General features: G+C 43.8%; 1 protein-coding gene across 6 annotated transcripts in view; it reads left to right on the plus strand.

Moving 5' to 3' along the window:
- SEC24D (SEC24 homolog D, COPII coat complex component) overlaps positions 1-15,192 on the plus strand; it is a 116,683-nt gene that overhangs the window by 61,512 nt on the left and 39,979 nt on the right. For all 6 annotated transcript variants that reach the window (XM_060416691.1, XM_015096356.3, XM_060416693.1 and 3 more), the window contains exons 9-10: positions 9,049-9,187; positions 12,362-12,477. In XM_060416691.1, the coding sequence (XP_060272674.1) occupies positions 9,049-9,187; positions 12,362-12,477 (255 nt within the window). The remainder of the gene's footprint in view (positions 1-9,048; positions 9,188-12,361; positions 12,478-15,192) is intronic.

Here is a 15,192-nt window from a genome sequence, read left to right on the forward strand (position 1 = left end):
CCGCAGTGACAGTTGTTTTCCCTTTGAAACCCTGGGTGCCCTGTCTCCGGGAGCAGCCCTCTCGTAGACTGCAGCACATGGCCTGACTTGGCCTTCCCCCTGAAAAGCCTCGTGGTGTTGGAGGGCCTTGGAGGAAAGTCACAGCTGTGTGTGCTTTAAGATGCTGATGGCCACTGCAAGAGAAGAGGCTCCTGGTCCACTTACTTTTGCATACCTTGGGATCAACTTAACGTCCTAGGGTTTTTCACACCTAGACCTGATCTGCGATGAAAGGACTGGCAACTATATCCTAACGTGACTTCTGTATTTTCCTTCTTCCTTCATTTTTCTTTTCCATTCAGTGTTTCCTTTTTTTCCCTCCCTCTCTCCCTCCCTCCCTCTTTTCCTTGTCACCCGTCCGACAAGTATTTATTGAGAATTGACTCTGGAACGTGCACCGCTAGGAATCAGTGGTGAGCCTGAGGTTTACCTAAGCAGTTAAGGAATGGACTTTTTCTAGTTAGAAATTTAGAAGTAATATTCAAACATCTTTTGAGTTTATTTTTAAAAGAGATTTTAAGGGTTGAATAAAATACAGCTGATGATGAAACAAAGAAAAATTCTAAAAATTCCTCACAGTAATTGTAAAGAATTTACTAATAAGCAGGTTTGGGAACCAGTACCAGTCATTCTTCCCATTCCATTGTTTTAGCTTTGTGAAAGGTGAGATCCCGATGGCTTTGAGATGAGAGGGAAGGAGAGGGATGGAGTGGAGGCGGGGGAGGAGAGCGAAGCCTGGGCAGTCAGGATATGCTGCTCTGCCTGGCTTTGAGCATCCTCCCCAGGATCCCTCCAGCCCTCCTGTCCATCTTCCTTCTTCTCAGCTCAGCCTGGCTCCTGCCTGCCGGCCACCACCTTCCCCCAGCTCAGGCTTTTCCTCCCTAGCCGTGCGGTTCTCACTGTTCTGTCATCAGTGGAAATGCAGGTCCTCGTAAAGAATCCTTTACCCGCCCCCCTCTCCCAAGGAGCAGTTTCTTCTTTTATTTCTGCCTTTGGGTTAGCATCTATCATGAACTGCCCTGGGCTTGGGACAGCATATTTGCGGATACCTGGTAGATATTCTGTTTGTTCATTCAAAAACCGTCAACTGCCCATTCTCTCAGGAATTGCTCTGTAGGAGAAACACCAGTTAAACAAACAAACAAAAGGTGTTAAGCCTGTAAGGTACGGGCCTGAGAATTTGGTAGTGAATGCTCGAAAGTAAAGTGCTGTGAAGGGTGCTGTCAGGCGCAAGGCCCAGTGGCAACGCACAGCTGAAATGCCTGAGCCAGTGCTGAGGGGCTGGCTGGGACCTGGTCCCAGTTTATCTATTTATTTATTTTTTTAATATAAATTTATTTATTTTAATTGGAGGTTAATTACTTTACAGTATTGTATTGGTTTTGCCATACATCAGCATGAATCCGCCACAGGTATACACGTGTTCCCCATCCTGAACTCCTCCCCTCCCTCCCCATACCATCCCTCTGGGTCGTCCCAGTGCACCAGCCCCAAGCATCCAGTATCATGCATCGAACCTGGACTGGCGACTCGTTTCATAACGGTCCCGGTTTAGATCAAGGCCCTGGGACCGTGTCAGGAGGAGAGATGGACACTGTTTTCATTGTAGCAGGAGGGAGAAAAGGAAACGTTAAGGAGGTGCTGGTACGTTCATGGGAGTTCCTATCTGAGGTTTTGTCTTCCTTTGTGAGCAAGGAGGGGAAGCTATCTGCTGAGGGAGATGGAAGGAGAGCTTATTTGAAGGATTGACATAAAATAGCTCCTGTAGAGAGAGAGCGAGAGGAGACACTTCAAGGGTCCCAGGGACCACTGAGGGCTTGGTTCAAGTGGTGGAGCGTGGGTGATGGCAGCTTTCTCTGAATCGATGTGCTTCTCTGCCAAAGCAGTCTGCAGGCAGTTTCTGAATGCACAGCACAGGAACTGAACGGGAATTCAAGCTCCTGCTCTGCAGTTTATCGGGCGAATGAATCCCTGTTCCTCACTGGTGTCCATTCCCTGCTCAATAGCGGGATGATAATTCCCACACCCATGGTTGTTAACATCTCAGCATCACGAGATCTTTATATACATGAAAGCATTTTAAACCACAAATCATACAGATGACAGTTATGATCTTGCATATATTATAAATTTGAATCAGGATTTGTCAATGCTGGATAGACACAAAAATCAACCCCCCTCCAAACCAAAAAAGACCAGTTTCCAAATTAAAGACATGTTAAAATCCAGTATAAGTTCTCGATATAGTTATAACAAGAGTAAATGTTCTATAACATTATATACAATATTATATTGTTGTTATTGTTGTTCATTTGCTTAGTCGTGTCAGACTCTGTGACCCCACGGACTGCAGCCTGCCAGACTTCCTTGTCGTTCACCATCTCCTGGAGTTTGCTCATGTCCTTTGAGTTGGAGATGCCATCCAACCATCTTATCCTCTGTAATCCCCTTCTCCTCTTACCTTCCAATCTTTCCCAATAAATGACTACTCAGTGGCATTATTGAAGAGGAAAAAAATTGAAAATAATCTCTTGAGTGCCACAAACTAGCAAGAGGTTAATTTTCCAGAAATACGAAAACACAAAGTTTTAGGGCCAAATAAACACACTTTTAAAAAGTGTAAATATATTCTTATAGTTATTTCAATATATTGAATGTTTTTTTATTACGCTCAGTTTCTTTTTAGAAGAATGATTTTTAAAAGGCATTCAAAAAATATTATTCTTTCATGCCGTATTTGGTATTTTTAAAAGTTCAACAAAAGTAGTACTGCTGTTGAGAAAACGTGTGTGCAGTAAGCACCCTACTGCCCTGGACCTTTTCTGTTGGTGTAGGCTGACTGAATGGCATATGTGGTGAAGCCGAAAATAGAAAACACACACAAGCTTCTCATTTCTCTTTCCTATAGAAATATCTTTAATAAGCAAGTTGATATAGACTCTCTTCATTTTAGCTGCTGGGCATAATCCTCTGGGAATCCGACTCTGCTTGTCTTTCAACATGCTTAATAGTCTGAACGTTTAACATTTTTAAAGGGTAGTTGTTCATCACAAGTTCTGGATTATCTTTTCACATACCGTTTTCATGCTTCCATTTATATCCCCTGATTAATCCAAATTACTGACCGAAACTGCCTTGAGATAGACCCAAACTGTAAGCAGCACTCCAGGCCCAAAGAAGTAGCTGTGTGCCAGGATCACATTTGACAATACAATATGTCTTTGCTGCTAGACATATATATATATATTTACAGTAATTTACTAGGGAATATAGTCTGATATTGAATATGATCCTATATCAAGTTGGAGGGCCATGCTGCGTTTTCATTGAGGAGCCACTGTAGGCAAAACTGTCTTTCCCATTACTAGTAGTTACTTAGCCTAGCTATTTTCTTCAGGCACTTAGTAAAGTTGAATATTCTTTGTGTGGGGACAACTGTGTAGTCCCAGGACATCGACTGCTCTCCTGGAGACTTCTCATGAAGAAAATAGGAGAGAAAAAAGGAAGAGAGTATATATTGAAAATGCAAAATGTGCTTTTTTTCAGAATCAGTAAACAAGCATTGGAAGAGGGGGGAAAGTGGGTGGTTAAGAGTGAGCTCGTGTGTTATGCGTAGGTGCCTGTGTTAGAACTTAGCTGAAGGGCAGAGGGGCTGTCCTCAGCCAGGAGCGTGGGGAGCCCGGCAGAAAGCCTCCCTGCATCAGCGCGCTCCTGGGATCCCCTGTTTGGCCGCTCTCTCCACACTGTGCCTTCCCCGATCCACACCACGGCCGGTGGTTGGATGTTCCCACAGCAGGAAGGTCAGCCCTCCGTCACAGGTGCTGCTGAGCGCCGTGCCTCACACCTCACTGCCTTTACCTTGCTGCTTTGTACCGTGCGTGCGAGTGGGGTGAGGAGCGGGGTGGGTGCCGGCAGGGCTGCAGGAGCGCGAGCTTCCTCGCCCCCCACCCCGCCGGGCAGCAGCATCCTGTGTGCCCGGGGCCGCCAGTCCCTGCAGGGCCCCCGTTTTCCTACATGTAGTCACGGAAGTTGGGAGAGCGTTAGAAACCTTTAAAAAAGATTTTTCTCAACTATGATCTTCAGTAAATTTGGCACAGTCTGTAATTTCTATGTAATTCATGCTTAGAATAGCCTGTATTTCATCTTTAAACACATTTTGGTTTCACCAGAATATTTTTTACCAATTATCAAAGACTCAACAAGAGTATAGGTTTCTTAATTTTGTGATGGTAACAACTGACATAAATTCAGTTAACTATGGTGATAGCTACATCAAATGTCTATAGCATAATTATCTTGCGTATTATATTACCTGAGGAAATAGTTTTAATTTTTAGTTGTACAGTGCCACCTAGTGGATCTGTGGTATAAGAACACCTTCGTATTTTCTCCAGATTTCCAGGTTTGGTAACTAGTTTATAGGTATAGCTATAGGCAGCTTACGGGCTTCTCTGGTGGCTCAGCTGGTAAAGAATCTGCCTGCAACGTGGGAGACCTGGAGTCGATCTCTGGGTTGGGCAGATCCCCTGGAGGAGGGCATGGCAACCCACTCCAGTATTCTCGCCTGGAGAATTCCATAGACTGTATATGTATAGTGCACGGGGTTGCAACGAGTCAGACACAACTGAGTGACTTTCACTTTTTCATAGGCAGCTTAAAGGTATAGGCAGCTATAATAGCTACCTTCTGGTATTTATCACTTTGCTAAAACAAAGAGTCTGTATGGAAAGACTTGTGTATTCAGACTTTGGTTATAGAGATGCCAAAACAAAAGTACCTAGGCCATAAACTTTATCAGAATTCTTCATGTCGGACCTTTCTCGGTTGTGCTTCATTTCTGAGCATTTATTTTTGTTGTTGTTGTTTTGGGTTACAGTCTGTGACTACGTTAACGTTGCTTTTACTAATAATGATTTCCCAAGTACTCTTTCTGCTCCTACATTGCTCTTTTATCGCATGTTACGTCTTTCATGCCTTTCCATCCCATTGGACTGTATACCCCACCACGGCGCACAGCACAGCCAGCACTGAATGTACAGATGGTCAAGAGAACGGCAGGAACGCTTGGGATCCGATGATATATGAATATAGGAAAACTTTAACAGTTGTATCAGCAGTGCCAAGGAGTTGTTGATTGGCACATTTTGTTGTCTACTCCGTTTACATGGAATAGTATTCAAAACCTTTAACGCTGAACCTCATTTCTCCATGAATTATATTCTTTCTTGTGGTCCAAATGGACTGTGGTGTTACATATGCATACAAAGGAGATACCTTTTATTCTACTAAAGGATCTTAGTCAAAACTAGTACCAATAAAGTATTTGGCATAACCCTGGTAGATCAAAACTACAAACTAGGGGTTCAGATACTAATCTCCTCTGTCTTTCCCCAGCATCACCATCAGTTTCGTGTTATATAAACTCGGGCCACACAGGACCAGAGCCAAATGAGGGTTTTAGAGTGAGGCTCTCCATCCCTTCACTTTTTTCCATTTAAGAAAAAGAACAGCAAAGAAAGAGCAGGCAGGAATATACTAGAGGGCAAAAGAGTGAAAAACACACTCATAAACAAAATTGCGAAACCTGAAAATATTTCTGAGGTAAGTGTAATATAATGTCCTTATTAAGAAGAAGAAAAAAGAAACCTAGGACTTTTGGGAAAGTAATGTGATTTTTTTAAAAGCTGTATACACTAAAGTTGAACTGAGACTACAAGTGAGATTAGCTGTTTATGAGCTCATGCATGCTACTGTGGAACAGATAAGCAGACATCTGGAGAAAGCAAGGAAAGCCTCTGATGGCTTTCAGCACAGCCTGAGAGACAGGAAGCGGGACGGTGTGATGTGGAAACCCTTGTGCCGGTGCCCAGAAAGAAAGCGTAAACAGTCTAAAAGCTTTTAACATTCTTTTCTGTCACCTCAGTTGTCTGCAGTCCGTCCCTTACCTATCCATCATTCAGTTTCCAAAAGAGCGAAAATTGGAAAAAAATGCACGCGAGTTTCACAGCCTCGATACAGTCATTACTCAGTTCCAGTTTGTGACGGGACATTCATTTTCAGTTCTGCAAGTTTGAATCTGCCCAGACTGGAATGCTTAGATGGTAGCTGCCGACAATTTCACAGGAATTTTTGGTTGGGCTTGCCTTTGAGTAAATCACATCAGGAAAAATAAGGTTAATTTCCATTACCTCTGCTTTGTCTAGCAAATAATTGCATCAGATTTTGTTCCTAAAGTGTCTCAGCGAGTTGATGATAGACTCTGAACTCTTTGAAGATGATAAAGGGATGAGAGAAGTACACGTGGCTGGAGTTTCTGTACGTTGCAGGCTTTAACCCTGGTGTAACTCTTGAAAGCAGCTCCTCATCTCTGAGGTGGAAGCCGTAGACCTCAGCAGCACCCAGAGAATGATGATTGGGTTTTTGACCGAGAAAAATGCTACCTTATCATTACATTTTTGTTGTCTTTCGTATCTGATTCTGATTCTGCATTCATTGGCCTAAACCCGTGTCTGTTTCTTTTAATTGGAGTACAGCTGCTTTACAATGTTGTGTTAGTTTCTGCTGTACAGAAACTATTATTTCTAGTTGAAGACAACACACATCCATCACTTTATGCCTTTCAAACAAACAGTGTATATGAGAAAGTGTTGTATGGGTCTGTGTTTGAATGCATATATAGTAGTCTTTCCTTGAGTGTATGTAAGGACGTCCCTGGTGGTCAGATAGTAAAGAATCCTGCAACACAGGAGACGTGGATTTGATCCCTGGGTTGGGAATATCCTCTTGAGGAGGGCATGGCGACCCACTCCAGTATTCTTGCCTGGAGAATCCCCATGGACAGAGGGGCCTGGAAGACTACAGACTGTGGGGTTGCACAGAGTCGGAAATGAGTGACTAAGCATAGCACATGTGTGTGCAAATCAAACTCATAGAACAATTTTAGAATCTAGTGTGCCTCTCGACTTTTTAAACCGTCAGATGGTATCAAAATCTCCTGAAAGGCAGATTCCTTGTCTTCTAAATCATTTTTACAATAACATTTCATAATAACAAATCAGCTGATTTAAATATTTATATGAATAAATCAAGCCTGTCTCAAACTTATCAAACTCTAACCCTCCTATTAAATATACACACTCTCTTGCGCTGAGTGGTTTTAAGAGAGGAAAGGTTGTTCTGTACAGATATGACAACAGTTAGATACCTTTTATCCAATAATTTTATGCCCGGCTTAACACTCTATGTTGCACACGGCCTCCTAATTGTATGGGGCTTCCCTGGTGGCTCAGATGGTGAAGAATCTGGCTGCAATGCAGGACACCTGGGTTCGATCCCTGGGTCAGGAAGATCTCCTGGAGAAGTATTCTTGCTGGAGGATTCCTTGGGCAGAGGAGCCTGGTGGACTGCAGTCCATGGGTTGGCAGAGTCGGACACAACTGAGAGACTAACACTTCCACTTTCTCTTCATTGAATCCTTCTCACAACCTGACCAGTCGGACACCAAAGCCATACCCATGCTACAGACCAGGAGAGACCAGAAACATCTCAATCCATCTCCTGGCTTCCTTGAAGCAAGAGGTGGGAGAGGACAGTGCCTAGTAATTCTAAATGTATTTTTTATCCTTTCCCTGATTCTTTTATGTATCATACTATCTGTTTTTTTCCTGTTCTGAGGTCTCAAAACTCATTTCTGAAACCTCAGCAGATTAGCTTCCACATTGGACATCTGGTCAGGGACAGACTGTAGATCTCTCCTCTCTCTTTTCTTCCCTAAGAAAATGGCAGAAAATGGCCTTATGACCCCACCTCATCGCCACCTTCCTCCTGCTCTTCAAGTCTCCATTAAGCAGCAGTCTGCTTTATTTACATCTGTTTCTTTAGAGAAAAACTTAGTTGATGTGCCAAACCCTGTATTGTCAAGCTTTCCTAGAAATGTTATCTTTAAGGAGATTTATAAAAACAAGAAGAATCTTTGTGGTTTTGTTCTGAAAGCTGGAAGTGCTGAGAAATAAGGCAGTGCTGAGCTTTTTCACTTTCAAGGTGTAAAGGACGTGTAATGGGTTCTACACATGTTTATGAGGAAGAAGCTGTAGAAATATTTATTCTTTTTGTTCTGGCAAAGCATGACCCGCTACATTGAGAGTACTTCCTTCTTGAGACATTTTGTCACGCGATAAAGAAACAGAAAAGGCAGGATCAGCCTCCTTGCCTAAATAAGTGAAAATCACTGCAGACTTCTTCTGAGAGTTGCCGTTTTGAAGAAACATTCTGTATATTGGGTGGAATTATCTAAGCAGTATGCCGATGTGCAAACTACTGATTTTAAAATCAGACCTAGCTCCCTTCTTTATTTATAGTTAATGAACAAACTTAGCAAGATATGTGATACATGGTATCCAGGACATTTTCAACTTAAGCGTTATTAAGCATTATTGTTGTTTAGTCGATAAGTTGTGTTCAACTCTTAGCAGCCCCATGGACTGTAGCACTCCAGGCTTTCCTGTACTTCACTGTCTCCTGGAGTTTGCTCAGACTCATGCCCATTGAGTCAGTGATGCCATCCAACCATCTCATCTTCTGTTGCCCCCTTCTCCTCCTACCTTCAATCTTTCCCAGCATCAGGGTCTTTTCCAATGAGTTGGCTCTTTGCATCAGGTGGCCAAAATATTGGAGCTTCAGCTTCATCATCAGTTCTTCCAATGAGTATTCAGGGTACCATCACTGTATTTTATTTTTCTCTGTCTGTCTTCACACACATTGGTAAATACACATATACAGAAATGTACAAATATGTTTATACACTAGACACGCAAAGTAATTTTTGTGTGGGTATTGCCTTGAATTCCACACAGTCTCAAGAGAGGCGTCCTTACTCCCCTCGTGGACACTGAGTTAAGTTCCTTAATGAGTCTGGAGTTTTCACATTTCAGTGACTACAATGGTAGGACTTCAGAAGAAACCTGGAAGCCCTGTGCCCACGTGTCTCTCGCTTCTGCTTGCTTCCTGTAGACGCCTCTCTACCTGGTAAACCACGGGGAGACTGGACCAGTCAGATGCAACAGGTGCAAAGCCTACATGTGCCCGTTCATGCAGTTCATCGAAGGCGGGAGGAGGTACCAGTGCGGCTTCTGCAGCTGCGTGAATGACGGTGAGTGGTGCCCGCGGCGGGTCTGAGAGCCGGCTGCTCCCTCGGCGGTTTCCTGCCTGCGTCATCACGTCCGTGACCTCTCGGCTCGAGGGCCTGCGTCATCACGTCCGTGACCTCTCGGCTCGAGGGCGTGCCCTGGTGGGGGAGCAATGCTGGCCGCCTTGTGCACTCGCACCCTAAACACAGCCCATGGCTTCGCCCAGCCCTCACCCAGTGCAGGAGACTGACAGAGTGAGGCCTCCTCAAAAAGACCTTTAAAAGCCCCGTGCTGTGGCGTGGGATCTCGGTTCCCAGCCTTGTCTGGAGGACGGGCCCCCGGGAGCTCTCTCGCCCTGCAGCGGCTGTGGCCCCTGTTCCGCACACAGTGGGTATACTGGTGCCAGCAGGCTCCGCTGGTTCTCCGCCTTTGCTGCTCTTTCTAAGGAAGGTCTTATTCCATCGCTCGTGCTTCACGAAATCTGCAGCCAAATCCTACACAACCCTGGGATCTGCATTTCAGGAACCCTGCGAGCACACGCTTCCAAGTGCTTTCGTTTTGGGGGAAGATGTCAGGAGATGGCAAAGGCCTCTCCTGGAGCATTTTTGCCACGCCTCCACCAAGTCCCAGCGTGTTCACTCAAGCCCGCAACTTTCTTCGCAAGGTGATCAGAGATCCATCCAGGACCCATCCGCAAAGAGCATCTAGGATCTTTGTTTTCTCTGGCCTCATGCCCAAAGTGTCCATGCGAAGCCTTAAAAGGCCCTGCCGCTTCCTGGTAGAGTAAAAACACCCAAGGGAATGCCTCAGGTGTCCACTCCTAGGAAGCTGCTGTGTTCATTTGCTAATAGGGTTGTTCATATTGTTGTTGTTCAGTTGCTAAGTTGTGTCTGACTCTGCGATCCTATGGACTGCAGCACGCCAGGCTTCCCTGTCCTTCACTGTCTCCTTGAGTTTGCTCAGACTTATGTCCACTGAGTCAGTGATGCCATCCAACCATCTCATCCTCTGTCACCCCCTTCTATTGCCTTCAGTCTTTCCCAGCATGAGGGTCTTTTCCAGTGAGTCTCTTTTTCACATTAGGTAGCCACAGTATTAGAGCTTAAGCATCAGTCCTTCCAATGAATACTCAGGGTTGATTTCCTTTAGGACTGACTGGTTTCATCTGCTTGCTGTCCAAGGGATTCTCAGGAGTCTTCTTCAACACCACAGTTCAAAAGCATAAATTCTTTGGCACTCAGCTTTCTTTATGGTCCAACTCTCACATCCATACATAACTACTGGAAAAACCGTAGCTTTGGCTATATGGACCTTTGTCAGCAAAAATACTAGATTCCAATATTTGTTCCTGCAAGAAAGCCAGACCCCCTTAGAGACACACTGGTAGCTGCATTCTTCATTTAGGTTTAGAGAAGGCAAGGCTTGTTAGAACCTTGCTGGCATTGTCAAATGGGTTCGCTCTGTTTTCCTTCAAAATGTCAGGGATCCTCTCTCAGTCGGAAGAACTTGAGGCCAAAAACGCAGGAAGACAAGTGTCACGTGGCCGCATGTAGTTTATGGGAGGACTTGAATCTGGTTTATAAAACATGGCAGGTAATATTAAATGCTAACAAATGTAAAGCTAATTGATTTTAAGGGGAATTTTTTTTTCACCAGTTACATGTAGATGTGTGAATAAAAATAAATTCTAGAAAGTGTGTAGAAAGTACCACTCATACATCCTGGAACAGCTGGTGTAGTATTATCCATCTCATCTATTCTTGCCTGGAAAATTCCATGGATAGAGGAACCTGACAGGCTGCAGTCGGGTTTCAGATGAGTTGGACACGACTAAGTAACTGAGCGTGCTAAACATAACAGGAGAGCAGTTTAAGGCCGTCATAGCCTTCTTAGCTCAGCTGAGACTATCAGCTTCCCACTGCCACAATCTTTTCAGAACACTGAATATTCCAAGTTCAGAGATCCCTATGTACAAGTGAATCTTATAAAACTTGTTTAAAAAGAAATGGCCACAATTTAGTAAGAAAATAGAAAAAAAAAAAAAAAAGCAAGCCTTAGTGACTATTTTCTTAGGTCCAAACTAAGAAAACAGTCCTCTTGTAACCCATGTGCTAGTGATAGTGAAAGTCACTCAGTCGTGTCTGATTCTTTGTGACCTCATGGACTATACAGTCCATGGAGTTCTCCAGGCCAGAATACTGGAGTGGGTAGCCTTTCCCTTCTCCAAGGGATCTTTCCAACCCAGGGATCGAACCCAGGTCTCCCACATTGCAGTCGGATTCCTTACCAGCTGAGCCACCAGGGAAGCCCAACCCCTGTGCTAAATTCATAACTAAAAATAAACAATACTGAGTTATTGGTTTTAAAACAAGTCATTAGTTACACGGTTTTACAAAGGAAAATGTTGTTCTTTATGAAATGCTTAAAACCAGAGCACAGCTAGTTATTCTAAGCACCCCTGTTGTCAGTCGCTTAATAGTCAGCCCCGTTCTTCTCAAGGCAGTAGAGTTTGCACAGAGATACCAGGCCTTATTTGTCCAAGAGTTCAGTGTGTGAGTCATAAGTGTTCCTGTCCTATTGGATGACTTCCAGGCCTTTGCCAGAACTAACCTTCTTAGACATTTGAATCAAATTAAGAGTTCCTGAGCTGAGATCTCATGGTGTAGTCTTTCCCTAATACAGTAATCGTCTCCACTCTGAAGCCCAGACATTAAAGATTACCGTGCAAACTCCCCATGGCTGAAGACATCTCTGATTAAAAGATAATAAACATTAGAGCTAATAGTATAGTCCAAATAACCAATGTATATTTGCTGGGGTATTGAAAATTTTAATAGTTTGAAAAGTTAGAATTCCTTTGAGAAAAGGTAATTAAATAGGGAGAGTTAACTTTTGGTTGTGATGATTTAAAAACTCCGGTGCTTTTATCTGCTGCTTCTCTGTAATGATCCAGACCATTAATGTTCTTTGTCATCAGTAACTGGCAGAAGGGTCAGGAAGATATTTTGGAAAACCCTCATTCTTTCCAAGACTGGAAAGAAGGACTAGTGGATTTTTAGAATATGCTACATTCCAGCTTTAAAATGCTTTTTTCCCCTCATACTAACTCCTTTCCTCCCATAATAAACTTTGAGAACTTACTAAATTGTCTGTGTTGTAAAAACAAAAGATTCCCTTTCCTATTTTGTTTTTATTAGTTCCACCATTCTATTTCCAACATCTGGACCACATCGGGAGAAGACTGGACCACTATGAGAAGCCAGAGTTATCTCTAGGATCGTATGAATATGTTGCTACTTTGGATTACTGCAGGGTAAGTACTCCCAGGACTAACAGTGTTTATATATGGATATCAGATACAAGTGAATAACTTTCATGTTTAATGAACTGACTCTTAATTCACAACCAAAGCATTTGAGTGGTGCCATGGGGAAGTAGAAATCCCTAAGACACAGATCAAGCCGTCTAGGCTGTTAATGTGATTAAACAGCCAGACCATCCGCTGCAATGACAGGAAGAAAAAAATAATGATTTCATTTTTATGTCCCTTTAAGAGAGAATATGCTAGTTCTTAATGCAGCAGTTCCCTACAGCACCTCTGCCCTATTTGTTTTGTCAGTCATCCGCAAAGAATCTCCCTTCTCAGGCTGAAGGTCAGCCAGTATGGTCGGCAAGGCTATTGGCGTGTTTCTCTGGCTCTCTTCTCCACTCCCTCTGGCACCACTGTACGTTAGGCTCTCAGAATCGCCCTTAGGTTATTTCAGCAGCCCGGGATCCTGTCCTCTGGCTTCCTTGCTTTAAAATGTAACTGTGAGACTCCTCCTACTGCCTCAATCTAAAAAATTAAATTCAAAAGTTTGTTTCCTTATAAGACCATTAGCTCCCACCTCAGCTGCATCTTCAATTGTACAAAACTCTGGCTCCCATACCCTGAAAGGATCACGCCTCTGCTCAACTCCATGCTTGTATCTAAGATGTTCTTTTGACTTTGACTGCGTTTTCATCCTCTTGTTACAGCTCTGCATATCCCACCCACCAAATTCCTACTTATTCTCTAATCTCTGGCTGAAATTTTATTTTATGTGAATGTCTCTCTGACTTCATCTGACTTTCTCTGACTTCATCGTGGTTGTTATTTACTAAATGTTCTGATTTGTCTTCCACATAATTTGGTCCGGGTATCTGTTTTAGCAGTTATCCCCATAGAATTTAAATCTTCCTATCTTTTCCCTCTTCCTAGATTCTGATATCATTGGGAACAAGAATCTGTCCTCCCTGTTTTTTTTTTTTAATATATTAGCTTTTTTGAATTTGATGGCTTGATTTCTGGCTGCGCTGAGTCGTCGTTGCTCCCAGGGTGTTCTCTAGTTGCAGCGAGTGGGCGCCACTCCCCAGATGGGATGTGAGGGCGCCTCCCTATGCTGGCTTCTCTGTTGCAGAGCCCAGCCTCTGTGAGCCCAGCCTCTGTTGCAGAGCCCAGCCTCTGTGAGCCCAGCCTCCGTTGCAGAGCCCAGCCTCTGTGAGCCCAGCCTCCGTTGCAGAGCCCAGCCTCTGTGAGCCCAGCCTCTGTTGCAGAGCCCAGCCTCTGTTGCAGAGCCCAGCCTCTGTGAGCCCAGCCTCCGTTGCAGAGCCCAGCCTCTGTTGCAGAGCCCAGTCTCTGTGAGCCCAGCCTCTGTTGCAGAGCCCAGCCTCTGTGAGCCCAGCCTCTGTTGCAGAGCCCAGCCTCTGTGAGCCCAGCCTCTGTTGCAGAGCCCAGCTCACAGAGCCGTGAGCTTCAGTAGTTGCGGCACTCGGGTTTAGTTGCTTTGTAGCATGTGGGATCTTCCCAGACCAGGGATTGAGCCCGGGTTCCCTGCCCTGGCAGGTGGATTCTTAACCACTGGGCCACCAGGTAGGCCCTGTCCTAGCTGTCCTTACGGCAGCTTCCACAGTTCCTGCCACAGGGTAGGCAACTGATCATTGTGTGCAGACGGGTGGGCAAGTGAGTCAGTGGACGAGGAAATGAATTTGCTAGTGTGTCCCTACTCCCAGGATCCGCTGTTGCCCTCCTCCAACCTCCTAGTGATAGTGACGTCATTATGGGTATCTTGCAGGTCTTTAAAATTCTTTCGTGGTTTGAAAACATCTTCTTGGATGTCACTTCAAGTTTTAGCTTGCATCTGAAGTGCTATGTGTAGACTTGAAGAAACAGTCATTCTGACTTACTTTCCCTTCCAAAAACGAGTGCTCCCGAGGGCCCAGTCCTCAGGAAACAGCCTCTGACCCACAGATGTCTTCCCTAGATGTTCGCTAGGGGGCCAGCCCACTTGTGTTGAGAAGAAATTGCAAAGAACATTGTTCCTAATTAGAAGTTTTTCCAACTGAGTGAATTTAAAAATGTTGTCTCGTTAATATGCCTTTTTCATTTATTTTAGTGTGTTACATGAGTTTTTCACACATGACATAGACCTAGTTATCAAAGAAGAGTTCAGGCTCTATTAGTTTCAAGTGTAACATTGAAACATATTTAGGGGAAACGTGAAAACATTTTTTGGTACAAGTGATTTATTTCACATGAAAAAGGTGTCCTAGAGTACCAGTTGCTTTTGGACAGCTTATTTGTCCTTTAACTGTTACTGACTGAAGGAAAAGGACTAGGCAGAACAGAAACATTTGAAGTTCTAATTAAATATAATAGAGCTATTGTAACCTAGTGACAGAAAATTTATTCACTGGTCTTTGCAGCTGGAGTATAAATCTAACTATGCTCCGAGTTTCCAGTTCTCTGCCAAAAAGGCTGTATTATCTTGATTTTCTGCTTTTTTAGTAGAAACCTAGGCAGGGAGTCAAATCTATTTCTGGGAACAAAAGTCTCAGTATCTTCAAACTCTGCTATGTGGAAATGCTCCAGACATCTCATTGATGGGAAATCTCACACAGCGGGCAAGGAACCAAATAAAAACTGTACATTTTGAAGGGTTTTTAAAAATAAGTTTAATGTTCCTTTTATTATTCCAAATAAGGTTCATAATAAAAAGATACTCTTAAT

Source organism: Ovis aries, chromosome 6, assembly GCF_016772045.2.
Source record: "Ovis aries strain OAR_USU_Benz2616 breed Rambouillet chromosome 6, ARS-UI_Ramb_v3.0, whole genome shotgun sequence".
In the NCBI taxonomy this organism is placed as follows: Eukaryota; Metazoa; Chordata; class Mammalia; order Artiodactyla; family Bovidae; genus Ovis; species Ovis aries.